The sequence below is a fragment of the Callithrix jacchus genome, chromosome 13 (assembly GCF_049354715.1).
Source record: "Callithrix jacchus isolate 240 chromosome 13, calJac240_pri, whole genome shotgun sequence".
NCBI classification, from domain to species: domain Eukaryota; kingdom Metazoa; phylum Chordata; class Mammalia; order Primates; family Cebidae; genus Callithrix; species Callithrix jacchus.
The window spans coordinates 56,311,720-56,339,411 of record NC_133514.1 but is presented as its reverse complement, the minus strand read 5'-3'; the positions used below and the strand labels follow the sequence as shown (position 1 = coordinate 56,339,411).

At 38.3% G+C, this 27,692-nt stretch overlaps 1 protein-coding gene across 6 annotated transcripts in view; it reads left to right on the top strand.

Annotated features, from left to right (window-relative positions):
• ARHGAP28 (Rho GTPase activating protein 28) overlaps nucleotides 1-27,692 on the top strand; it is a 187,271-nt gene that overhangs the window by 95,144 nt on the left and 64,435 nt on the right. For 3 of the 6 annotated variants that reach the window (XM_008979516.5, XM_035270597.3, XM_035270596.3), the window contains 3 exons: nucleotides 3,548-3,750; nucleotides 12,133-12,350; nucleotides 24,690-24,782. In XM_008979516.5, the coding sequence (XP_008977764.2) occupies nucleotides 3,548-3,750; nucleotides 12,133-12,350; nucleotides 24,690-24,782 (514 nt within the window). Of the gene's footprint in view, nucleotides 1-3,547; nucleotides 3,751-8,670; nucleotides 8,768-12,132; nucleotides 12,351-24,689; nucleotides 24,783-27,692 lie in introns of those variants that run through there. The other 3 variants (XM_035270599.3, XM_035270598.3, XM_017963879.4) reach the window with 3 other exon arrangements.

Here is a 27,692-nt window from a genome sequence, read left to right as displayed (position 1 = left end):
AAGAGAAAGGAGCTGTTGTGGAAACACAGATATGTAGGGAGGAATGAGAAACTCTAGAAAAGATAAATCTAAAATACCATGTATTTAGTTTTTTTAAAAAGTTACTATTTTAAAGCAACAACAATAACTGTTGGAGGAAGCAACATAGATGACAACAGAAACATAAAGGGTAGAGGGAGAATTATATTCTGTAAGATCTGTACACTGCTGTGAAGTTGTAAAATACTAATTTCATCTCAATAGTAATAAAGATCTCTCATATCTACTAAAACACAGCATAACTTATGGCTAAGAAGACGATAGAAGAAAGAATAATAAAATCTTTCCTTTTCTTATTGCCACTTTGAATTTATGGTAATTATCATACACTTAAAATTTAATTTTAAACCTAGTGTTGCCTTTACAACAAAAGTTTCTATGTAACAAGATTGCATTCAATTTATCATGGAATATTTTTCTGGTGTTGTTTGGGAATAAAAAGGCACAAACAGCTGATGAAGCCTAAACTCCATTTTCTCCTAATATGGTGAGGTATGAAGCTGCCCATTAAGGCTCATCAAACTGTTGGATGGGCCTGAGGATCAAAAATTACATAATGTTTCCAGAGTGGAAGTTCATGGTTTCTACTCCACCCTGGGGTGAAGGAGAAATACTTGTATATCTACCAAAAATGTGAGAGCTCTTCCAAGTGCTCTTATCCCCAAAAATGCTGTCTAACTTCTTTGCCAAAAAAAAAAGTTGATCATTGCGATTAAAGGATTCTTGGGTGAATTGTTTCAGAGGGAATCAGTGTTACTCAGCTGCTCATGACCAACAGTATTTCGCATTTGTTCTTCCTGCCCCAAGCAGAGTTTTATGAATGTCTCTTCCCTGAGATTCCATTAGTATATCCTTTGCATGAATAAGAAACTGTGTCCCATAATTGTAAAATTATTAGCCCTAAATATATCTTCCCCTTGTCTTCTGTGATTTACCTATTATTTCCCAAATTTCTTACTTCTTCAAATATTTTCAGTGTTTGGGTATATCTGTTTGTTTGCTTAATTTCTAAGATCAGTTATAATATACAGGTGCAGCCATTGAGGTGGTATTACTGTATTGGCATGAAAAAAAAGTCTATGCATGTTTTTGAGTCAGGAAAACAAAGCAGTTTATAGAACAATATTGGTATGATACAGATGGGAGAAAAAGACTTTCCACTTTTGCTTAACACAATTATATATTAGACATACACTTACATTGCATTATAATTTTTAAAATATGGTCCATATCTACCGTTAAGACTGTCATATTTACAAGTCAAGCATATTAATTTTTAAAGGAATTAATGTAAAAAATCCCGCCTCTACTATAAATACAAAAATTAGCCAGACGTGGTGGCTCATGCCTGTAATCCCAGCTACTCTGGAGGCTGAGGCAGGAGAATTGCTGAGATCGCGCCATTGCACTTCAGCCTGGGCAACAAGAGAAAAACTTCATCTCAAAAATAAAAAGTAGGTGTTTATATACTAGTACTCTAAGAATTTGTTAGTGGTTTTCAATATTAGTCTTATTGCAAACGGAAAAAAGCCTTCAAAGCCTAAAAATAATAAAATTAGCAATAACTGTCTTAATATCTTGTCAATTTCATAGGCATTTCAACTGGATAGAATGTGTCAGACTTGTTGAATTATAAAGAATTCAGTGAGAATTATCACCCAGTTATCAAACAAAACAGCCTAAAATTCTTATCACACAACACATAAAAATAGATATTTCATATTTTCCTGAAATGTTTTTGGTTTAAAAAAATAAATCGGCTATCTTGCTGTCAGTTAATGTTCAAAACTAGAACTACATACAGTCAGATACTATGAAAAGATCCAAGATAAAATTCCAGAAATCTCTACTAAGATTAGATGCGATTTAGAAATCTAGGATTCCTAGGTGTGTACAGCATATGAGCACAGGGAAATGTTTTGATCTTGTTATGGAAACGTCATTTTGCCTCTCTTTACATACTCTCATGAATATAATGTGCTTTACACTAGCCATGGCTGAACTTCATAACCATCTGCTGCCGCTCTACGTGTTAAGGTGAAATTGTCCCAAGTCGTTATAAAACCCACAGTGGACATTACTGTGCCATTGGTCCAGTTACGTTTTTCCACCTGGGAGCTCTTGTTTGAGTGAAATAGCTCAGACCATACATTGCTTAAGAGTTAGTCTCAGTCTTTTTGTCCAGTTTCACCTGAACCAAAGGAGAAGAAGGCAAGCTTGGAGGAGGTTCTTTGAAGGGAGTTGCAAACCCATGCCAACACGAACTCCTCATTCCTCCCCACTCCATCCCACTCCTATCCCTTGGAAATAGCCATTCCACTTTCTGTCTATGAATTTGACTACTCAGCACCACAAATAAATGGAATCATGTAGTATTTGTCATTTTGTGAGTGGCTTTTTCACTTAGCACAATGTCCTCAAGTTTCATCCAAATTGATTCTTGTGTCAGAATTTCCTTCCTTTTTAAGGGTGGATACTATTTCATTGCATAAAGATACCACATTTTGCTTGTCCATTCAGCCATTGATAGCACTTGAGTTGCTTCTAACTTTTGGCTATTGTAAATAGCCAATAGCCAAAAGCTATTGCATGGATGCTATTAGCATGGATGTACAAACATTACTTTGAGTTCCTGCTCTCAATTCTTTTGAGTATATACCCAGAAGTGGAATTGCTGGGTCTTATGGTGGTTCTATTTTTAATTTTTTTGAGGAACTGCCATACTGTTTTCCATAGAACTGTCCCATTTTGCATTTCTGCCAACAGTGCACAAGGGTTGCAGTTTCTCTTCATGCTCACCAACACTTGTTATTTTCTGTTTTTTTATTTGTTTGCTTAATAGTAACCACCCTAATGGGTGTGAGCAGCAACTCTTATGCCCTTCTCTGCTGTCAACATAGATAGTTTACAAAAAAAGATTTCTACTATGCATTTTTGACTACTTTAAGTAACTTTGCATTTTACAAGTTTGTGAAAATTATTAAAAACATTTTCATGTGAATTCCTATATAGCCACAGAATCATTAAGTACAGAGAATTTTTTAGCCAGGCGTGGTGGCTCACACTTGTAATCTTAGCACTTTGGGAGGCTGAAGCGGGTGGATCACAAGGTCAGGAGTTCAAGACCAGCCTGGCCAACATGGTGAAATCTTGTCTCTACTATATGGCGTAGTGGTGGGTATTTGTAATCCCAGCTACTCAGGAGGTGGAAGTGGGAGACTCTTGAACCCAGGAGGTGGAGGTTGCAGTGAGCTGAGATAGTGCAACTGCACTCTAGCCTGGGCAACAGAGCAAGACTCTATCTCAAAAAAATAAATTAAAAAATAAATAAAGTACAGATAATTTTTTTAAAAGGGCCACCACTGAGTGGAGATTATTCCCTCAAACCCATCTCAACCATGGTAACTCCTCTTCTCCATTTGATTTAAACTTAATTAAATTCAATTTTGTGACTTTATAACATAAAAACATAACCAGTATTTATTCATGGATACTATTCTTTTCTCAGAAAATCCATTCCTCACTGCCGAAGAATTAACAGGATGCTCTCCAATGAATCCCTCCACCCTCCTGCCTTCAGCCGCTCCAACTCAGAAGCCTCCGTAGACAGCGCCTCCATGGAGGATTTCTGGCGGGAAATAGAAAGTATTAAAGAAAGCAGCATGGGAAGGCAAGAAGAGCCACCGCCAGCTGAGGTCACACCTGTGGATGGTAAGATGCTGGATTTGTCTTCCTGTGTGCTGACTGGCTTTCTTTCTCTGCCCTCTCTTATTCTGTTCATACGCAGAAATCATCCCACCAGTAGTGAATCAGTAGAATCTGACATATTGATGACCTACTTCCACTGATTGATTTATATCTACTGGCTCAGGGTGGCTTTTATCCAAGGTGACATGACCTGAGGAGACCTGGACCTCAACAAAAACATAAATTGATGCCTTATGTACCGCTATTTAGGATGCTGTGCCTATCTATTGGTTTGATTCATTATCATCAACCAGATTGAGTATTGTAATTCTGACAGCTTTTATATTTGTCTACTTATTATTAATTAGAGTAATTCATACTTAACTATTAATTCCTACTAATTAGAGAGCGAGAAATTTTAGCAGTCTAATTGTGAAGGAGAAAAATTTGAATTTAAAGCATTTACTGGTATTACTATATTAGATTATCCTATATTCCACCAAATAAAAGCCATGTTGCTGTTGTTTTTTCCAACTTTTATTTTAGATATACAAGGGGTACATGTGCAGGTTTCTTACATGGGTATAGTGCACTCAGGTGGTGATCACAGTACCCTGTAGGTAGTTTTTGACCCATTCCCCTTTCCATACTTCCCCGCTCTAGTAGTCAGCAGTGTGTGTTGTTCCCATGTTTGTGTTTGTGGATGATTAGTGTTTAGCTCCCACTTGTAAATGAGAACATGTAGTATTTAATTTTCTCTTCCTGTGTTAATTTGTTTAGAATTATGGTCTCTAGCTGTGTTCTCATTGCTGCAAAGGACCTGATTTTATTCTTTTTTATGGCTGCATAGTATCCCATCTTATATATGTACCCCATTTTTTTTATGCAGTCCTCCAATGATGGGCAGATAGGTTGATTCCATGTCTTTCCAGTTGTGAATAGCATGGCAATAAACATACACATGCATGTGTCTTTTTAGTATAATAACTTATTTTGCTTTGGGTTTATTCCCAGTAATGGGATTGCTGGGTTAAATGGTAGCTCTGCTTTAAGTTATTTGAGACATCTCCAAACTGCTTTCCACAGTGGCTGAACTAATTTACACTCCCACCAACAAAAGTACCTAAGCATTCTCTTTTCTCTGCAGCCTTTCCAGTGTCTGGTTTTTTGTTTTTTTTTTTACTTTTTGATAGTAGTCATTCTGACTGGTGTGAGACGATATCTCATTATGGTTTTGATTTGCATTTCTCTGATAATTAGTGATGATGAGCATTTTTCATATATTTGTTGTCTGTTTGTATGTCTTTTGTTGAAAAGTATATGTTCATATCCTTTGCTCATTTTTTAATGGAGCTGTTTGCTTTTTGCTCGTTGATTTGTTTAAACTTCTTATAGATTCTGGATATTAGACCTTTGTTAGATGTATAGTTTGTGAGTATTTTCTCCCGTTTCTAGGTTGTCTGTTTACTCTGTTAATGGTTTCTTTTGCTGTGTAGAAGCTCTTTAGTTTAATTAGGTCCCACTTGTCAATTTTTGTTTTTGTTTTTATAGATATTGCTTTTGGGGACTTGGCCAAAAAATGTGCCAAGACTAATGTCAGGAAGGATATTTCCTATGTTTCCTTCTAGCGTTTTTATAGTTTGAGGTCTTACATTAAAATTTTTAATCCATCCTGAGTTAACTTTCGTATATGGTGAAAGGTGAGGGTCCTCTTTCATTCTTCTGCATATGGTTAGTCAGTCATCCCACCACCATTTATTGAATTAGGGAGTCCTTTACCCATTGCTTATGAAACTAAACAGAAAAAGATGGAAGAGTCGGGGAAAAGCACCAATAAACAGTATAATTGTCCTTAGTTCTCAAAAAGAGCAAAACTACTCACAGTGAATTAAAAGCAAAGGTCAGTCATCTCGTCCAGGCCCTAGCTGTCTATCAGCAAGCAAATACATAAGAAATCCAAGAAAGACTAAAGGTAGTTTAGTAAAGTATACACCTTAGAGTGTGTTCATTAGCCAATGATTAACCTCAAGACAACTGCCAGGATAAACTGAAACTTTAGAAAGTATTTTCATTCTTCATTCCCATTTCTATGAGTCTGTTTCTCAGGACTAAGAAATCATTAAGATGTACCACCATTAACTTACATCTGATGTTACTTGAAATAGAAAGCCCTGCCTCACATTTAATGAGAATACATTCAAGGCAACTGTCCACCACAGTGAAATGTATTCTTACTCCTGTTACTTGCTTGCTTAGATTTTGCCTTTTCAGATCCAGAAAGACAGGAAGACACATAAAGGAAAACACCTATTATCCCCTACCTCTTTTTCTTTCTATCTACCCAGCTAGTTAGCTATTCATGTTAAACACCAAGAGTTTACAGTGATAACCTCCCATTTCAATCCAGCACCACAAGGCTTGTTGCTCTCTTCCCTTTTTCTGTATTTTTAACTCTCTTCTCCAGTAATAAACCTGGCTCCCACTCTGTACTATATATTTACTCATTTGCTCAAACCTAGAATACAGGAAATATTTTCAGGTTTGCTAATCTAACTGCTACAAAAGCAGACGTACTAACTACAGTGTGTTATTTATTTGCAGATTTTCTTCCTTGAAGCATTTGCACAGATCTTAAATGTACAATTCAATGAGCTTTGACAAAGGCATGCACTCTTGTAATCTCATGCCGATCAAGATAGATAACATTTCAATCAACCCAGATTTCCTCATGCTTTTTCCCAGTCAGTCTCATGCCTCCCAATGACTTGCCATCCCTGGCCAGGGACAACCATGGTTCCCTTGTTTTTGCATCATAGATTACTTTGGAGTTTGGCTTCTTTCATTGAGCATGTTTTTGAGATTCATCTATGATATCAATAGTTTTTCTTTTTACTATTAAGTAGTTTGTTTCCGTTTCTACTACTCTCTGTCTCCGTAGTCCATAGCATACTCCCTGTTCTTGTCTGTGTTTCTTCTCCTCTTCCTACAAAGCTACCAGTTATGTTGGATTAAGGGCCTACCCTACTCTAGTGTGACCTCATCTCAATTTACATCTTAATTACATCTGCAAAAACTTTGTTTCCAAATAAGGTTATATTCGTAGGCACCAGGATTTAAGACTTCAACATAACTTTTTGGGAGATATAATTCAACCCATACCAGTAATATTCCATTGTATAAATGTGCCACAATTTGTTTATCAATCTACTTTTAAATTTGAGCATTGTTTACAGTTTTGCTTATGATTAATAATGCTGTTATGGGCAATCTTGTGAAAGTCTTTTTGGGTAGATATGTTTTTATTTCTCTTGGATATATGCAGTTTTCATAGAATGTTTAACCACGTAAGAAACTGCTGGCATTTTTCCAAAGTAGCTGTACTATTTTACCCCCCTTCCAGCAATATATGATAGACAGTTCCATTTCACATCATTGCAACACCTGATGCTTTCATTCTCTGTTTTATGAGTGATTCTACTGGATGTGTGGATATGTGGAGTATCTCATTATGGTTGTAATTACATTTTGCTGATGACTAACAATGCTGAATATTTTCTCCTGTGCTTGTTGTCTTTTCATATATCTTGCTTTGTGAAAACTTTTGACTGATTTTTAAAACTTTTTATTAAAACGTTTTATTACTGTATATTCTTGATACAAGTCACTTGTCAAATATATGTATTGTAAATATTTTCTCACTGCCTGTGACTTGTCTATTCGTATTCTTAATGGGGTCTTTTAATTGCGTTTGTAACATCTGTCTTTTCAGTTGTTTGTTGCTGGCATATAGAAATACAGTTGATTTTTGTATCTTGATGTTATATATCATTACCTGCCTAAATTCATTTTCTACTAGTTGTCTACTAGATTTCTTAGGATTATATATGTAAGCAAAGATGTCATCTATGAGTAGAGACAATTTCCTTTCTGATTTTTTGTGCTTTTATTTTTGATCTTGCCTTAATGTGCTGGCTAGGGCCTCTAGTACAAGTCGAATGGAAGTGGTGACAGCACATACATATCCTTGTTATTACTCTTTTGCAAGATATATCTTTTTTCATCCTTTTATTCTCTGTTGTTGTTGTTTTGTTTTCACTATTTCTTCATATTTTCTATGCTTACATTTTAGCTATATCATTTTAATTTGTTTAGTTGCTGTTCAGGCATTTTAATCTTCATCCCTAACTTATCATATTCTACTTAGATAAACACCATGCTTTACTATGTCAAATGTAAGAACCTTGCAGCGCTTTAATTCCATTCTTCTTCCTGTCCGGTGCTTTGTACCATTGTCTTACGTATAGCATCTGCATACGTACACACATCAATGCAGTGTTGTCATTTTTGCTTTAAGTTGTCATATGTACCCATATATTTTTTATTTTGAAATAATTCTAAACATATAGAGAAGCCACAAGTGCAATTTTAAAGACTGGTTTTTTTAGAGACCATTTGAGAGCAATTGCCAACCTGATGTTCTATCACTCCCAAGTACGTTAGGTGTTGTATGTATTTGTACTGCGGGAACTAAAATAAACTCCCTTAAGAGCAGCATAAGGAATACAGTGTCTCTAATAGAACATTCTGGAAGCTGTTGGTATTAGAGTTATATATAAAAAAAAAGCAGAAATGTTTCTTTCTCTTCCACTAGAGTTGATAATCTAGTGGAAGAGAAGGTAATTAATAAAATCATATAAATAGATATATTTGGAGGAAAGAATTATTTGAAGGAAGAAGAAACGGCAGTGTTAGGATTCATAGCAGTAGGACATGACCTTATCTGATGGGTTCAGGGAAAAAGAGACTTTTCTAAGAAAGGGATGTAGAAACTGAGACCTGAAAGATGGGTGGTCAGTAATTATGAGGTCACACAGAAGGACTGGCATGTCCAAACACCTTGTGACAAAATAGAATGTTGGGTTTTTGAGGAATCCAAAGTAGGCCAGTATTGCCTGAAAACAGGAGAGGAGGAGAGCGTGGTATAAGCGTGTCCAGAAATGTAAGCAGTTGTTGACTTAAATTTGACATCTTGTTGGCTATGGTAAGGGTTTTCTTAATCATAAGAGCAAAGACAAACTGTAGAATTATTTTTGTTTTCATTTGAAAGGTCTCATTTAGTTATAATATGGATAATAGATTAGGAAGGGATCAAGAATGGCCTACGAAGAACTGTCGGGAGTCTATCACAGCAGTCCACATGAGAGGATGTTGCTCTGACTAGGATCATGGCAGGAGAGATAAAGGAAGGTGGACATTCTGAGCAATGATAAGGAGGCAGCATGAAAAGGCCTTGGGGATGTGTTGGAGTTGATGTGTGAAGGAGAGGGAGAGGTCAAGAATGCCTCCTGGGTTACTCTCTTGCCTAATTACATGGGAGGGTGGGTTTCGTTTGTTGAAATATGGAATCCTGAAAGAGGCCTAGAGTTGGGAGTGAGAAATATGAGTTTAGGTTTGAACACAGTAAATATGACATATGAATGACAGAACCAAGTAGATATTGAATAGGCAGTCAGATATATGGAACTGAAATTCAAAGGAGTGCTCTGTTGATGTTACACATTTGGCAGCTGGAGTGAACAGTCAACAGTAGTAACAGTGATATCTGCCCTGGACATTTCTTACCCATGGAAAACGTATATCCTACTTAGCTGCCGTTTAAGGACTTAGACCATCCTCACCCTTGATTTATGTCAACTCCAGTCCTACCAAGTACTCTTTCCTCCACTCTTTCATTATTCCTTACATAGGTGGAGAGGGAAAATTCAACTTTTAAAATTTTTTTAATTTTAAAAAATTATTTATTTATTTATTTATTTTGAGACGGAGTCTCACTCTGTCACCAGGCTGGAATGCAAAGGTGAGATCTCGGCCCCCTGCAACCTCTGCTTCCAGGGTTCAAGCGATTCTCCTGCCTCAGCCTCCTAAGTAGCTGGGACTACAGGCACGCGCCACCATGCCCAGCTAATTTTTGTAGTTTCAGTAGAGACGGGGTTTCACCATGTTGGCCAGGATGGTCTTGATCCGCCCAACTCAGCCTCCCAAAGTGCTGGGATTATAAATGTGAGGTATCACACCCGGCCTAAAATTTTAATATTAAAATATTAAATTGTAAATTGTAAATTTTGTCTTCGGAAATTAAAATCTTATCCATAACTTAAGGAAGAGTTCTATGTTTTAACTAACTTAAAAGGCTTATTATTTAGGTTAGGGCTGCCAATCATAAATTCGCCTTTCATTTTTTGTTAAAGGGACAGCTTACAAAGCACATAAACAATTAAAATAAGATAGCAAATTAAACATTCATCTAGCTAAGAAACTGGGCCTGTAAGACACGTCAAAGGCTTTGTTTGTACACCAGTGATGCAATAATGTAAGCAGAATCCAGGACTCCTAGACTAATGCCTTGGCATGCTAATCTGCTCTTTAAACAACCCTCATTTGGGTAATGCCTCTTTAGCAGAGTTCCCAGAAACATATGTTTAGTAGATTTTCTGTTACAGGACACTGTTATTCTGATTTCCTTATATTTTTATATATTGAGGAATTATAGGTTTTTGAATTTTCTTCTGAGGAAAGAGGTTAATGTTCAGAAAAAGAAGAAAGGTAGGAGAATAAACATCAATTGAATACTGACTTTGTTCCCGATTGTTTGCTACATTGTCACAAATACATTGATTAAAAAAAAAAATCCTCACAGGCACCTAATCCCTTGTGGTTACTACCCTCACTGTTGTATTTTTCTCTGACTTGGTCTTGAGGTCTCTCTCATGTGAGTGGCTATAAACTAACCCTGCTCTGATGCAGCTGCAGGGCGTTTGGTCGTTGATGTTTGCCTTTCACAGGATACCTCCTTATCCTGGTGGGTGGCCTAATACCTTCTCGTTCAACCCGTGACCTGGTGTCCCTCTCACAGGAAACTCGTTTGTACTGGCAGATGCTGTAGAAGAGCCCTGACTGGAAATAAGCTAGGTTCAGGTGTGTTGGCCAGGTGAGACACAGAGGAGGCAACTCAGCAAAACGCAAGAAATAAGAGAAAGGACAGATCCCAGGGAGAAGACGGCAGCTCCTCTCCCAGGGCCAGTGGGAAGGGGCAGCCATCTGGGATACTTACAATCAACAGGAAGGCAGAGAACAGGAAAGAGAGAGTGACTGAGGGACCTGGGGACCACAGCCTCAATTAGGATCCAAGCATTGCCCAAGCAGATTTCTTACCTGGAGTCCTAATTGGCAGGTTTAGAGCAGGCGGGCATGAGATCCAGGGAGTTGCACTGTGACTGAGAGGTGGTTACTGCATTGTATCTGCGCAGTTCATCTAGAGGGTGTGGGTTGGTGGGATGAGTATGGCAGGTTGTATCCAGCTGTCTCATAGGAAGTCATCACCAAAAGGTGATTGTATAAGGCAGATGTCAGGATCCATCATATTGAGGAATTGGGAGGAGGCGGACACCCGGAAACCGCATCAAGAGTGACTCAGCCCTGCCTCTGGTGTGATAAAGTTAAACCCATACTCAAAAGGGATACCAAGACAACGTAAAATTATTCTTATAATAATCTGTAATTCCAGCCCATTCTTATAATTCTTTCCCATAATTACTGTAGAAAACAATACAAATACTCATTTCACATACTCATTTTGCCAAGAGGACACTGAGGCCTCAAGGCATCTTAAAACTTAGGAATCGAACAGATGGTGAATGGTGGCCTTGGCATTTGAACCTCCATGTGAGTGATTGAAAAGCTGATTTGTATTTCATTAATTCATGGTTTTTTTTCTATTATAGTTTTAATTTAAATATTCATATTATGTGACTTTTTGAAATTAGTAGGCCAGATATGGCTCATATTTAACTCTCTAGCAGGAAAATTTACCTTACCAATCTGTCAATTACCTTACTTTATTAGGAAATACTTTAAAATTTGACTTATTTTAAAAATACAATGCAGACTTTCATTCATTCTTACAGGTTTTTTTTTTTTTTTTTTTGAGATGAAGTCTTGCTCTGTCACCAGTCTTGAGGACAGTGGCATGGTCTCAGCTCACTGCAACCTCTGCCTCCCAGGTTCAAGCGATTCTCCTGCCTCACTCTCCCTAGTAGCTAGGACTACAGGCATGTACCACTACACCCAGCTAATTTTTGTATTTTTAGTAGAGACAGGGTTTCACCATGTTGGCCAGGATGGTCTCAATCTTTTGACCTCATGATCCGCCCACCTTGGCCTCCCAAAGTGCTGGGATTACGGGTGAGAGCCAGCACACCCAGCCCATTCTTATAATTCTTTCTCATAATTGCTGTAGAAAAAAATACAAATATTATATTATTTACTGATACTTCTTGTCTGATATTCACATGGCATCCAATCATCCAGAAAAAGTTCTAACCTTCTCTGGGTAATGTTCTTTTACAGAAGGAGAACTTGAAGCAGAATGGCTGCAAGATGTGGGTTTATCAACTCTGATCTCAGGTGATGAAGAGGAAGATGGCAAAGCCTTGCTCTCTACGTTGACTCGAACCCAAGCAGCTGCAGTGACAAAAAGATATAATACCTATACCCAAACCATGAGGAAAAAGAATAAGCAGTCCATCAGGGATGTCAGAGACATTTTTGGAGTCAGTGAATCTCCTGTAAGTAATAGCTCAAACATGGCTCAAAAGGTGCTTGGTTTGATTGGGATTGGGGGTAGGGTGGCGCTGGGGTAGATAAAATATCAGAAATGTTGCTTGAGTGGTTCCTTTATAACTTTTTGAGAAAACTAAAGCAGACAACACAGTGCAAATTTTTACAAGTTTGAACTTAAGTGATCATTTCTTGTCTCCTGTACTGCAGTCTCCCTCAGTACTAAATTTATTCCCTTCTTTGTTGAAATCAGAAAGTGACTTCTTCAGCAGTGGAGCTAGTCTTTGTGGGTAGGATCCACAGACCCTTTACTGGAATTTAAGCACTGAGTAGAAACACTGTGGTCGGGCAAAGGAGTCCCAGGGAAGTGGCCTTCAGTGTTGTAAGCAAGACTAGGTGGTCTTGCCCACCATGCCCAGCCTCCAAGGGATGATTTTATGGGAAATTGGGATAGACTCCGTAATAACAACCTAATAAATGAAGGACAAGTAACCTGTCTTGTGGGATTTGAAAAGTTTATTATACTTCTTAACAATCTTTTTTTTCAAGGACTTTCTACTTGCGAAGCAGTATTCGAATGCTTTGTTTTAGTTAGATACACAGTAACCAACATAATTTTTTTAGATTAAGAGTTAATGTAAGTTTCTAAGTCAGTCTCACCCATCACTTGCATTCTATTTGGTGTTAGAAGAAAGGAAAGTGGAAAGCAATTATGAATCGTACTATTTGTACTAAATCTTCGAGATTTATTGGCAAATTTGTTTCAGGTGGTGTGTTAGAAAAAGGAAAACTTTGTTTCCTAGGCTGAAGGTCTAATTGATTAATACATTTGATTTATGATGGCTGTTCATTAGACTTATGATGTTACATTTGACTTATGACCATTCATGTTCATTTGAAATTCATCTTTCAAATGAATTTTCTTTCAAAATAAATGGAGAGCAGCTCTCCTTCTTTCCTCTTTTGAGCATTCAGGTATGGCAATCTCAGATGTTCTTCTGGGTTCCAGCTGGAGCAGGGGGATGCCCTTCTGTTCTGGTGGTTTCTTTCTTCCTTTCTTGTATCCACCAAAGTAGATCCCAAAGATATACAGTACCTAGTTGATTCCAGCTGATGGGAGACTAGAAGAATTGCAAGTGGGTGATTTGCTATTACTGTAAATAAAAAGAGGCCTGAGCCTGGGAATTCTTCTTCAAAACAAAAAAAATTCCCCGGGCCATTTTTCAGTTGTCTCCAGGATCATCTTGAGAGGGTCTTAAAATCTTTGCATCCATGCTGTCTTTCTCACTTCTATTTCCAGCTACTCCAGACTTTGAATTTTGCTTTCCCCCAGGAAACTGCGAAATTAAAAAGGCTTTCTAGGCTTTTCCCAAATCCTCCATTTTCTCAAATATCTAGAGTATGCATAACTATTCTCTTCAGATTTCCATAACTATTCTCTTCAGATTTCCTAAGACTAGAGAATGCATAACTATTCTCTTCAGATTTCCATAACTATTCTCTTCAGATTTCCTAAGACTTTGGACTTCTAGTAATGTAAAAACAGCAAGATAAAAGGTATTTTTTGTGCTTTCTTCTTTCTTTAGACCCCAAAAGGAAAGATAAAGTGCTCACTTCCTCAAAATAAAATGTCTTTGTTTTCACTGAGACAGGCAAATGGTCTCAGTGAATAATAAACTGGTGTCTAACTCCTGGAAAGACCAAAAAAGGACCTATGAGGGTGCATTTGTGGTGGGCAGTGAGGAACGGCCCAGAGCTCTTCCTTCTGTCTGCCTTCCTCTTTCTCTCCTGCCTGTCCTGCTGCGGAAGCCTCAGTTCTAGAGAATTGAGAATGAGGACTACGGAAGTGGGTGTGCACAGGAGAAAGAAAGACCATATATTCTAAGGAGTCAAAAGGTCTTGTGCTATCTTGGGAAATAGGGCAGTGAATGAAATGAAATCAGTATAAGCTTGGCATTGTATGAGCTGTTTAAAAAATTCAGATTGTTCCTTGTCAGAGATATAAAAAGCTGTATAAACCTAGCCTTTTAAAAAATATTCATAATATATATGGCCTAAGAAATATCACAGATTTTTTTTTCTAAAAAATTCAGCATCTGTTTCTGCAAGAAATTTGGAAGCTTCTAGAAAATGTACCTGAACTTTTTCAGTTTTCTGCTTGAGTGTGACAACATAAACACCAATTCCTCTGTTCCTTCTTCTCTGTATGTCTCTGGGGTCCTTTCTCTTTCTCTCTCTCTCTCTCTCTCTCTCTCTCTCTCCCTCCCTCCCCCCACCTTTCCCCTCCACCCTGTCTCTCCTCCTCCGTCCCCTCCCCCCACTGTCTGTCTCCCTCCCTATCCCTTACTCTTTCTTTGGCATCATTTACCTACATTAATTGAATAATTAAGATTTTCCGTTTTACTTTCTTTGTGAAGTCTTATAATCAGTTTCATAAGGAGATTTTACATTCATTTTAAATGTATAAATTTGACCCAGTATGCTTAACTAGTAAGGATATGACTAAGATAGATAAGATAAATACTTATATCTTTACACTGTACAAAATACTTAAAAAGATATAAGTATTTATCTTATACTTATCTATAAATTCAATAATTTAGAAAATAAATATATATGTTATACTGGTTCTTCTCTGAATTTTTTTTTTTTTTTTTTTGCACATAGAATTCCATGCTCAAAATCACTTGACTTCAGAGTTTGGAAGATATGTGTCCATTATCTTTTCTCATATTCTATTCCTATGGGGAAGTACAATGCCTGCGACAATCCCATTCCTTTACATAACAGATGGGGAAGCTTTTTAAGTTTATTTTTGTTGCTGGAAACTTGAAATTTCACCAGTTTTATCTTTTTAAAAAATTCATCCTGGTCAATACTAAGTGAGCCTTTACAATCTGAGAACTAGTTCATTCTTCAGGTTCTACATATTTTCATCCAGCATTTAAAACAAGTGTTTGTTCCTTTTATTTTCTCAATTATCTCCTTCTGAAACTCCAGTTAGATGATTGTGGCACTCTGTGGATTGAACCTCTGTGTCTCTTAAATGTTCTTATTTTTTCCAAGCTTGTTTCGGCCATAGTGGTTTTAACACTTAGCCTTTCATTATTCTTTTTTAAAATTTGGCCAGGCATGGTAGCTGACACCTGTAATTCCAGCACTTTGGGAGGCCAAGGCAAGAGGATGCCTTGAGCCCAGAAGTTTGAGACCAGCCTGTGCAGCATACCGAGACCATGTCTCTACAAAAAAAATTTTTTTTTTAATTAGCCGGTTGCGATGGCTCACATCTGCTGTCCCATGCCTGTTGTTTCAGCTACTCAGCAGGCTGAGGTGGGAGAATCACTTGAGCCTGGGGGTCAAGGCTGCAGTGAGCCATGATTGGGCCACTTAACTCAAGCCTGGAAGACAGAGTGATAGATCCTGTCTCAAAAAGAAAAAAAAATTAGTGGACATATTGCTAATTTACTGAAGCCCCTCCCCTTGCCCTGAGTTCTCTTTCATCATAGCATCTGTTCTTGTTACTTGACTGCAGTAGCCTCTCAGCACTCTGCAGGTAATAATCGAATTAAACCTTAAATTTCAAAATTCTCTTCCTTTCCTTGAATTTTCTGCTTCCTTCAGAGTCGTTTGTTTATTTTAGCATCCTTGTTTTTCTCTTCCATTTTTGTTGCTCAGTGACTTTGATCCTTGGGTGTTGATTTGTATTTACTAAGAAAGGACTAGATTGATTGATTGATTAGTATAGGTAATGGGAGTTGTATAGTCCTCTTTTCTCCCAGAACTCTCCTGTGAATAGGAGTCTGGGCCTTTGTGAATGGTGAAATGTGTTGATTGTCATCCTTCATTTAAGACGCATACACATGGGATTATTACACCTTGTATGTCCGAATCAAAATATCCCATATACTCCATAAATATATATACCTACTATGTACCCACAGAAATTAGAAATTAAAAAATAACAATGCATAACACTTGACATGTGCTCATTTTACATTTGTATGAATCATATTTTTAAGTTTAAAAATTCTATGGTGACTATAAAAATTAAAAATATGCAAAATATTTTTTTAAAAGACACATACATAATGGTGCCAGTGCCAAAGTCATGAGAGTCCTGAAGAACTGTAATATATTTCCTTTTCAGGAAACTGAACTTCTCTTTTTATACTCCTGTCCATATTCTTTTAGAAGGCTCCAAGTGAAATGCAATTCATCCTTGTGTCTACAACCACCACACCCTCACTGGGACAGCCACCACTGCCACTGAGGCAGGTGTCACTTGTCACCGAGAATGAGCTACTGCCTGCTCTTCAGTGTCTGGGAGGGAAGGGTCTGCCTGGCCTCTTTGTTCAGAAAATTAATTTGCAGTTACTTTGGTCCTTCTGAGTTGGGGGTGCCTCCCTGATCTTTTTATTTTGGTTCTGGAAATGAGCTTTCTCTGAATCAGCCTTTACCTTCTACGCATTTTTCTCTTGTGCCTTCTTACAGGGTGAGGTTTTTCCTCTACCCCTATCAAACCATTCCTGCCTGATTTTTATCTTCCAGGAACTTCCAGCAATTTCAGTTCTGATAATGGAAATGTTCAGTAGTTTTTAGAACTACAGGTTTAAAAAGACTATCTTTTGACACTTGGAGTAATTTGCAGGAACAGGAGAAAGTAGCTTGTGCGTTTTGCTATCTTGATTGAATTTTCTTGTGCTGATTTTTCAGTAGTATTTATTCCTTTCAAAAAATAAATGTGCTTTTTTTTTCTTACTATGAGAGTAATACATAATTGTTATGGGAAACTTAGAAAATATTAACAGGCAAGGTGAAGAATTAGAATTTCTACGAGTCCAAAGAAATTTCATTATTTCACTAAATATCTATCAAATTTAGCTTTTCAATGGAGTTTTTATAATGAAGGAATAGACATTTAACCCTTGTTTTAGTAAAGCCATTGTATAGTAAATCAAAATGTTAAATCAGTCTCCAGATACCTCATGCACCGTTTACAGTCCTGTTCATCATGAGCAGAATTCCAGGACCTAAATACATTTTCCAACATTCCGAAGATCTGAATTAAATATTCCTTTCAGTAACACATTTAATTGGGCAAGTAGTCAATCTAATTTATCTCCAACTTTATAATTGATAAGCAACTAGCTAAAAGTGGAATTGATTTACAATTGACTATGTAAATATATATACTGTAAAAATTGATTATGTAACTTACATGTATACATTTGGCTGCATGTAACAGAAAACGCAAGAAATCATGTGTTATACAAATATGAGTTTGTTTTTCTCTCTGAAGAAAACAACGTAGGTGGTGGTTTTCCCTACCGTGAATCCAGTTTCCTTTTGACTTTCTTTTTTGTCTTTATAAAAACAATCAGGAAACTTAAGGAAGAGAGCAGATTGGATTTGGGGTATATAGTTGATGGAGTCCTCCACAAAGCACAGTGTCTATTAATGTGCCTGGCATTTAGTGGGCACTCAGTATGGATTGATAAATTGCTAAATGCAGTGACCATTGCACAGGTAATCATAGCTATGGTTATCTCCACAAATTTGTATGAAGGTACACATACTATACATAACAAGTCATTCTTTACACAATTAAATTTGGGAAACTACAAATAAAATAAAATGCACTTTAATTTTTCTCAATAGAGGATTTTTTTGTATCCCAACTCCTCTTTTGGATGTGACCCTGGATAAAGAAGAGGTGTTATCAATTCCGTGTAGAAATAGCCAACTGGTAAGATAAAGCAAGGGAAGCTGAGTGTAAGGAGGTTAGAAAAAATAATTATTTCAAGACAGTTAGAAACACTCATGGAAAAAATGCCCACTTACTTTGAGACTGTGAAGAAAGAAAGGAGACTCTTGAAAATAAACTCAGGAATAAATAATTAAATAGTTAAATTCACAAATAACTATATGCCTTACCTATAATAACAAAAATAACAACACCCACAGCAATAGCTGCAGCCAGAAGTCAAAATGTGGGGGAAGTTGTCAGATCAACTTGTGCTGTCTTGGATGAGCTCATAATGGAAAACCTTGCGCTACCTCCATGTATCCTCTAGTATTAATTTAATTCCCACCATAGGAAATATTTTGACATTTCATTTATTTTCTTTTCAGGACAGAGTCTTGCTGCAGTGCAGTTGCACAGTGATAGCTCACTGTAACCTGGAACTCACTTTAATCCAGGCTCAAGCAATCCTCCCACCTCAGCCACCCTAGTAGCTGGGACCACAGCTGCACATCGCCATGCCTAGCTAATTTTTAAATTTTTTTATAGAGATGAGATCTCATTATGTTGCCCAGGCTGGTCTCAGACTCCTAGCCTCTTCCCTACCAAAGTGCTGGGATTACAGACATGAGCTACTGTGCCCAGGTCAGTTATTTTACAAAGGTAAATAGCTTTTTTTTGTTGGAATTAGAATTGCATTTTTTTCTTCAACTTTAAGTTCTGGGGTACATGTGCAGGATGCGCAGGTTTGTTATATAGGTAAACATGTGCCATGGTAGTTTGCTGTACAGATCAACCCATCATGTTGGTATAAACTCCGAATCCATTAGCTATTCTTACTGATGGTCTTCCTCCCCTGACCCTGGACAGGCCCCAGTGTGTGCTGTTCCCCACATGCATCCACAGTGTGTTCTCATCATTCAGCTCCCACTTAGAAGTGAGAACTTTCAGTTGGTTTTCTGTTCCTGTTTTAGTTTGCTGAGGATAATGGCTTCCAGCTTCACCCATGTTCCTGCAAAGGACATGATCTCATTCCTTTTTAAGGCTGCATAGTATTCCATGGTATATGTGTGCCACTCTAAATGTAAGTATCTTATGGGACGCAGCACTATGTCATCTTAAATATGTAACAGTAAGTGGGAAAAGTACACTTTCTTTTTTTTTGAGACAGAGTTTCGCTGTTGTTACCCAGACTGGAGTGCAATGGCATAATCTCGGCTCACTGCAACTTCTGCCTTCTGGGTTCAAGCAATTCTCCTGCCTCAGCCTCTGGAGTAGCTGGGATTATAGGCGCGCACCACCATGCCCAGCTAATGCCCAGCTAATTTTTGTATTTTTAGTAGAGACGGGGTTTCACCTTGTTGACCAGGGTGGTCTTGATCTCTTGACCTCGTGATCCACCCACCGCTCCCAAAGTGCTGGGATTATAGGCATGAGCTACCACACCCGGCCTGAAAAGTACACTTTCTAGCACAGGAAGTGAACACATTTCATCAGAACCCATCTTGTCCATTTTAGTAACAAGTTTCGAAGAATGCTAATCTGAGTTTGTGACTGCCAATGAATCTGTCTCAGTAGAAGGCTTTATTTCTATGAGATGAACCCCATGCATGATCTATACCGCGTGTCATGAAGCTTGAGTTCCCCTTTTGAAATGGTGCACCATGTGTAGGAGTCATAGAAGGACAGGGCTTTGCTGACATCTGCCTCAACCTGATTCCTGGTGGCAGACCATTTACAGTGAAAGACTTTCCTCTGTTATACTTCAGTATGTTTCCTTCTCTTTAGTTTTAGGGTCTTTTTTCTTCCTGTTAGAGGAAGAAGGATTCTTTGCTGTTCCAAAAATAATTTCTTTTCCCACCCTTGACCTAATGAAGGTGATGATGATGAAGGTGATGATGGTGATGTATTGTTTCTGTGCAGTTTATTTTTCTCTTACATAGATTTCATGTGAGGCACTCTATCTGGAAGCAAGTTCTTGGTCTCTCCTAAGATTCTGCTGAGTGGTTTGGATGTGGCCAGTTTGTGTTCAGGCCGCTCTTCTGTTGCCTGTGAGTGGACTGAGGTCTGGACGTGGAGTGCAGTCAGCGGGTTCTGTGAGCAGTTCTGTTTTGCAGACTTTTATATCTATTTTTTTAAATTTAATCTCTTTTCTAATTTTATTATATTTTTCTGAAGTGTGCTAATGCCTTCCAGCCATCCCTTTCTTCCCACCAGGATGCTTAGCCCCAGGTTCCATCCTCTCTGCTGTCCCCATTCCTCTTGCAGCAGCCACTGTCTCACCCCTCAGCCAGAGAAGGGCAGGTCAGAGCAGGCAATGAATCCTTTCCAAAAATGGGTTTCTGTGAGCCTTGTGCTCCCCCCGCTCTACCTTCTTTTTTGGTTGTCTTCTCTTTACCCCGTTGGTAAGGGAAAGATCTCTATCCTTGGATTGTGAGAGTGGCTGAACATACAGCACCCAACACTGGACAGGCGAAATTGACAGCATTTATTAGTCACATGTCCTCACAGCCCGGACAGGAAGACACTGCATGCCACACAGGGCCACATGTAGGCTGCTCTTGGGAACAGGGTAAACAAGCAGACTTCTTAGTATTAAGAGGGCAGGCTGTCCCCTGACTCCCACAGGAGTAAGTAATTGGCTTTTTGAATAATTCCATGGGCTGGCAGGGAACTGAAATACTACTCAGAGATACCCAAGGACTGTCCTCTGGATAAGGAGGGTTGTTTGGCCTCTGCAGGAGCATGGCAGGAGAACTTGCTATATCTGATTTCAGCAGATTTCCAGGCAGCTTATCATGTTGAGCCCTAATTTCCGTCTCATACCACACAAACACCCCACCCCTAACTAGGAATTCTCATTATTCTGGGCTTATTTTATTTACTTTCTCTTGTATGTTTTTTATCCTTATGTTCCATCTTTTACCTTCTTCCAAACTAGAGGAAAAATATGGTGAGTTTTCACAGACCTTCTTCTCTCTCAGTATATTACAGAGGGACTTCTATTTTAGAAAGGTTTGTTGCGTCCTCTATGAGTAGATTTTTAAATTGAACTGCAGACATTGCATCAGGCAAGCAGAGGTCGATAAGATTTGAAAAATGTATTTCATACCTTTTCCAAATCTAACCATGTGAAGCAGAAGATAATGTAGATAACGATGAAAGGATGAGTGTGTGTGTGTGTGTGTGTGCACGCGCATGTGCGTGTGTAGGTTACCAAGTGCTAGTCTTCAAACACCTATATATGGAATTGTAAAATATATTAGTTTAAATATCAAAATATATATTCTGGTTTGTTTCTGGGTGAGGGGTTCCCAAGACCATGCCCAGGGACTTAGAAGGACTCACAGGATGCAGCAAATAGTCCTACCCATGGCTGGAATTGTTACTGCAAAGGAGTACAGAGCAAAATCTCTGAAGGGAAAGGTGCATGAAGCGAAGTCCAGGGAATCCATGCAAGCTTCCAAGAGTCCTCTCTTAGGGGAGTGACATAGGACAAGATTAATTCCTCCCCCAACAAACTGTGGTCTGCCAGGAAAGTTCATTGACACCAACGAGCCCCAGGTTTTCACTGGAAGTTGATCACATAGGCACCCTCTACCTAGTACACAGCAGAATTCCAGACTCCCAGAAGGAAAGCAGGTATTCAGTATAAGCCATATTGTTTGCACAAGCAGTTTAGGATTCATGAGCCAGTCCTAACACTTAGGAAACAGTGGGAACCTCCTGAAATGCAGGTTCTCATTTGCCAGCCAAAGGGCCTGCCTTGCAAAACAGGCCTTTCTAGTGTGTCAGGCCTGCTATGGTGACTCTTTTCTCGAGAGCTCTCAATATAATATATTTCTCAGTGTATGGTGAGTAAAACTTCTTTCATTTCCCTTTATCCTCTCTTCTTCCCTTAAAAAGTGATAATCAGAGTCAGGTTTATAGGGTAATCACAATGAAGCAATAGTATGTATCTAGTGAACACTCACTAAGTGCCTACTACTCTAGACAACAGCAGTAAAATAAGGAGACATGGTCCCTGCACACAGGAGTTTTATATGTTAGCTTAAAAATGAAGAGTGCGAACAAAAGCCGTGGCGATGGTTAGAAGATGAGACGCGGAAATTCACAGTTACCAGGTAGGATAACAGTTGGCCTTTGGATGGAATGTTTACGAAGTGGTTTTACATTGGCCAAAGGGGAGCATGAACCCACCCTGCGTTTGTCTCTCCTTGGCTGCCACCCACCCCAACCCAACCAAGCTGTGCCAACCCCACTGGCTGTCACTTTGGGGTAAGTGAAACAGTTCTGTCTTGAGCTCCATGTGAAAGAGTGAATAATCAAAGTGCCAAAACGATCTGAGGCATCCTTGGGATGTGCAGACAGAAGCAGAATTACAGCAGCCTCCTCTGTCCCTCTCCTTCTCAGTCACCCCACGGCCAAAACAGTCTCTCATTTGGCTTTCTCTTTGCCTTTCGTTTCAAATCATTGGAGGTCTTATCACCTTTGAAAGGTTAATCAGGGCCAGGTATGGTGGCTTACACCTGTAATCCTAGCATTTAGGGAGGCCAAGGCAGGAAGATCTCTTGATCCCAGGAGTTTGAGACCAGCTTGGACAACAAAGCCAGACCCTGTCTCTACAAAAATAAATAAAATAAAAAATTAGCCAGATGCAATGGCATGTTCCTATAGTCCCAGCTATTCAGGAAGATCCCTTGAACCCAGATGTTCAAGGTTGCAGTGAGCTATGATCTCACTACTACCTTCCAGACTGGATGACAGAGCAAGACCCTGTCTCAAAAAAAAAAAAAAAAAAAAGAAAGAAAGAAAAGTTAGCCAGGGTAAGCATGGTGCCAAACACATGAAGAAACTTCTCACTGAGATGGAAGAGAAGGCTGAAGTTATTCTAGCCATACCCATGAGCTGCTGGGCAGTTTGTGGAATGAGGTGGCAGGCATTGTCCCTGTCCTGCAGGAGGATGATGAAGGAGAGCATAATGAAATGACTACGTAGAACAGTAAAAATACCAACTTACATAATCACATATATTACAGAACATTACATCTTCTTAGCAGATTGTGCCTTTTACTCTTTGAGCAAATCTGGCAAGAAATGCCTCTGGATGCTAGATTTTTATAATCCAAAAAACTTAAATCCTAAATTGGTGAGTATCAAGATGCTAGGCCCTAAATCGGTTTCCTGCAGTAACGTATCGCTATTGGCCCATCTGCTTTTTCATACTGTGTTATTGTTGAGAAGTCTGATGCCTCTCTAAAACTTACTTCTTTATTTATATCCTGCTTTCATTTTTATATTTCTGGAAACTTTGTAGGTGTATTTTTATTGTTGGAGAATTAAATATCATTGGGATATGAAATCTTTTTTTTTTTCCAACATCAGCACTCAGCTTTTTGTTTCTCATAATTTTTCTTTTCCTTTGAATTCTAAACATTCTCTTCCCAGCATTTCTGTAATTATTTTTCTCGTCACTTTTTCTCTTCTTCCTTTCATTGCTTGAATTAAACTCACACGTATTAAATTGTCACTTATTTTCCATATCTTTTTTCTGTTTAGTCTGTATGCTGGTATTTTTTGTCTGCATTATTCTTGCGGAGACTTAATTTTAATTTTTGCCATGAGTAATTGTAACTTGGCCCCTGTTGAATTTATAATTCAACAAATATACTGTTAATTTATAAGAATGTCTCTTTTTTCACTGATTTCTTCTTTATTATTATACTTAGCTTCTGACTTATTCTTGCAACTACCTCTCAAATCTCTTTAAAATTATTAAATAATTATAAATGTTCTTCTCTTTCCTCAATTATCTGATTCCTGTGGAATGTTTATCGCTGTATTTCTTTTTTCTGTTGTTAGTTTTCTGTTGATATTGGTTTACAAACCATTGCCAAATACAATCACAAAGTCTGGCTTTAAAATAGCATGGTTTTATTAGTAAGTATCTGACTTAGATAATTAAGAGGTTTACTTTTCTTACAACAGGAAGCTTAAGGAGAAAAGCCAAGGCTGGTATGGCTACCCTGGCATGGATCTATCAATTTTTTCATCTTTCCATTCTGCTTTCCTTAGTGTGGGGGCCAATCGTTAATACTTACAGGATGTCTGGACATCACAGGCACCATGTCCTTGCTTCTGAAAGAAGCACTGGTCAGCTGACTTCATCCATTTTCACAAGAAAACTTTAGCTTTCCTGGACACTCCACCAAGTAGAATTACATTTATATCTTACTGGATGTAATCATCACATGATCACGCTCAGTCTTTTTAGTTAGAGACACAGCATCTTGAAGCAAAATCATGATATTTATAAGTTAGGAAAGAAAAGAAAGTGGGTTTGGGCAGGAAGCTAGCAGAGTCTGCTTCTGAGACCAATTCTGTTACAGTGCATGGCATTTATGAGGATCAATATAATTATGAATGAATTGGTAAGTGCTGCCATCAATGCCCCGTTAGTCACTAATTGTATAAATCTCCATATAAAACATATATATGTTTTATATACATATATAGAAAAACTCTACTGTAATGCATAAGTGAATGCGCAATCCCATTTGGAAAGATAGGCCTAGATAAATGTGGCTTTCATTTCTTCTATTAGCCACATGAGACCTGTGACAACCACACTAATCAGTTGGATGGCACCCAGGAAGAAAGAGAGCTTCCAAGAATTATCAAGACAAGTGGTTCCATGGTAAGTTATAGTTGTGGGGGGATGGTGGTAGGCACGAAACAAGCTATTTCTTCAAGATGGTTGAGCAAAACTTGAAAAAAGTGCAACATAATTACAACAGTTGGACAACGACAGATTTCAACATACTTATCTAATCTACCTTTAAATAATTTTTAAGAAAAATATTCAGCAGTAAATGAGCTCAAGTTGAATAGGTAAGCTCAATAAAAGGTGCTCAACATTGTTAATGAATATGGAAATGCAAAGAAAGCCACAATAAGATATCTAGATACCCTGTAGATGGCTAAAAGTAAAACGACTGACCACACCAACCAGTGCCAAAGATTCAGAGCAATTAGAACTTTTACATGCTGTTGTTAGGTGTGTAAAATGTTTTATCCACTTGGCAGCATCTTAAAATATTAAAAATATACCTACTATGAGACCCAGCCACTCTACTCATAAGTGATATATATATATACACACACTACAAACACTTATCCACAATGTTTATAGCAGCTTTATTTGTAATAGCCCTAAACTAAAAATATCCAGATTGGCAGGTAAACAGATAAAAAAAATTGTGGTATATCCACAAAATGGAATATTACTCAGCAAGGAAAAGCAACAGGCTGTTTATACACATAACACAGTGGATCTCAAAATAATTATACTGTGTGAAAGAAGCCAGACCTAAAGATATGTGATTCATACAAAATGATAGAAAATGTAAATTAACCTATAGTGGGGGGAAGATGATCAGTGATTTCCTCCTGGGTACAAGAAGGGGAGGGTGAGGAGGGGAGGAAACAAGATTCAAAAGAGGCATGAGGCCATTTTTGGGGGCTGCTTGTTTTGTTCATTATCTTGACTGTGGTGTTGGTTTTGTAAGTCTATATAGTTGTCAAAACTCATCAAATTGTATGTTGTATATACTTTATTTACAGTTAATTACATGTATGCTGTAGCTCAATAAACCTGTTTTTAAAAGTCCATTGAATGTTTTCTAATCTAATTAATAGCCAACATACTTATTTTTCAGTAAGCAACTTAAAATAAACAGTCTATTCATGTATTACATATGAATAACCCTTGACTCTAATCACACATGCCACTAAATCGAAGCACTTATAAAATGTTTGCAATCCAGTCTACAATAATCAAAAATCTACCTTACAAATGAATTCCTGTATAAAAAGCCATTTTTCTTATGTGTAGTCAACATAAATGAAATACTCCATCAAGATTATTAGTTTATTGAAAATGTAAAGTAATCCTTGTAATTTATTTCCAGTGTCTTAAATGATAACCACATAGCTATAGTTGCTATTGATTCATAATTTACTGTAAAATCCAATCATACCATTTGTTAAAAATCATGAGTTGTATCTGTTTTCTTTATATAAAAGAAAATCAAAGGAACTTAAATTTAAGCAAGTAGAAGGGTTGTTTGTTTGTTTTGAGACTGAGTCTTGCTCTGTCACCCAGGCTGGCATGCAGTGGCACCATCTCGGCTCACTGCAACCTCCACCTCCTGGGTTCAAGGGATTCCCCTGCCTCAGCCTTCGGAGTAGCTGGGAATACGGGTGCATGCCACTATGCCTGGCTAGTTTTTTGTATTTTAGTAGAGATGGGGTTTCACCATGTTGGCCAGGAAGGTCTCAATCTCCTGACCTCGGGTTTTTTTAAATCACAAAACTAAGAAATTAATAGGGAGTTAACCAAGGCTGGTACAACTGCAAAACAATGTAGTAACCTTAGCATGGACTAACAACTTTTTCCTTTCGTGTTGCTGCCTTAGCATGTGCGCTTAATCCTCATACTTATAGGATGCTTAGGAGGCTCTGATACCTTGTTGATACCCATTAGTGTCACCAAACCAAACTGGGTCAGTTTGCCCATACAAAACGAAAAGCCAAACACCGAAGCACCAAGTTTTGCAGTGGAAAGGTTTATTTCCATTTGAATGGCAAGGAGACAGGAGGAAATGCTCAAATCTGTCTCCCTGAGCTGGGAGTTGGAGCAAGTTTTGTAGTCAGAGGGTAATGAGGTGTGATCTGATTGAATCTTGCAATAGGTGATGCCAGGAGGCCTGTTCTGACTGGATCCTGCCATGGGATGATGCCAGGGCTCAATCTGATTGGATCCTAGATCCTGCCATATGATGTCTGCTTCTTACTTCAGTCCCTGTTCCACAGTCTGAGCACTTAGATTCCACCTATGGTTGCATGCTTGTTTCGTCAGGTCGTGCTCAGGTTGTGTGACCTTCAACCTGAGGCGGAGGGTCCATGGCATAAACCAAAAATAAAACTTTAAGGTCTCCAACTATCTGAATGGACCCCTTTCTTTTGTCCAAGGGTATTCTAGAGTAATCTGAAAATCTAGTTCAGGCCATGATGGAGGAGGGAGATGGGCATGCCTCATTTTACCTGCTAACATTAGCAACAACACAGACCTGAAGTCTGATAAACATGTACATTCTATTCTCTTAAAGCCTGCTACTCAGAGGCTTCATCTGCTTGACAGAATCTAGGTCTCCACAACCTCATTTTAACTCAGACATTCCTTTCTACTAATAACTCAACCAACTGCCAATCAAAAAAAATTTTTTTGCGGGGGATGGACTTTCACTCTTGTTACCCAGGCTGGAGTGCAATGGCACGATCCACCTCCCAGGTTCAAGCGATTCTCCTGAATCAGCTTCCCAAGTAGCTGCAATTACAGGCGTGTGCCACCATGCCTGGCTAATTTTTTTGTATTTTTAGTAGAGACAGGGTTTCACTATGTTGGTCAGGCTGGTCTCAGATTACTGACCTCAGGTGATCTGAGCCCACCTCAGCCTCCCAAAGTACCAGAATTACAGGCATGAGCCACCACACCCAACCCATTCAGAAAATTTTAAAATCCACCCATGACCTAAGAGCCCCTGCT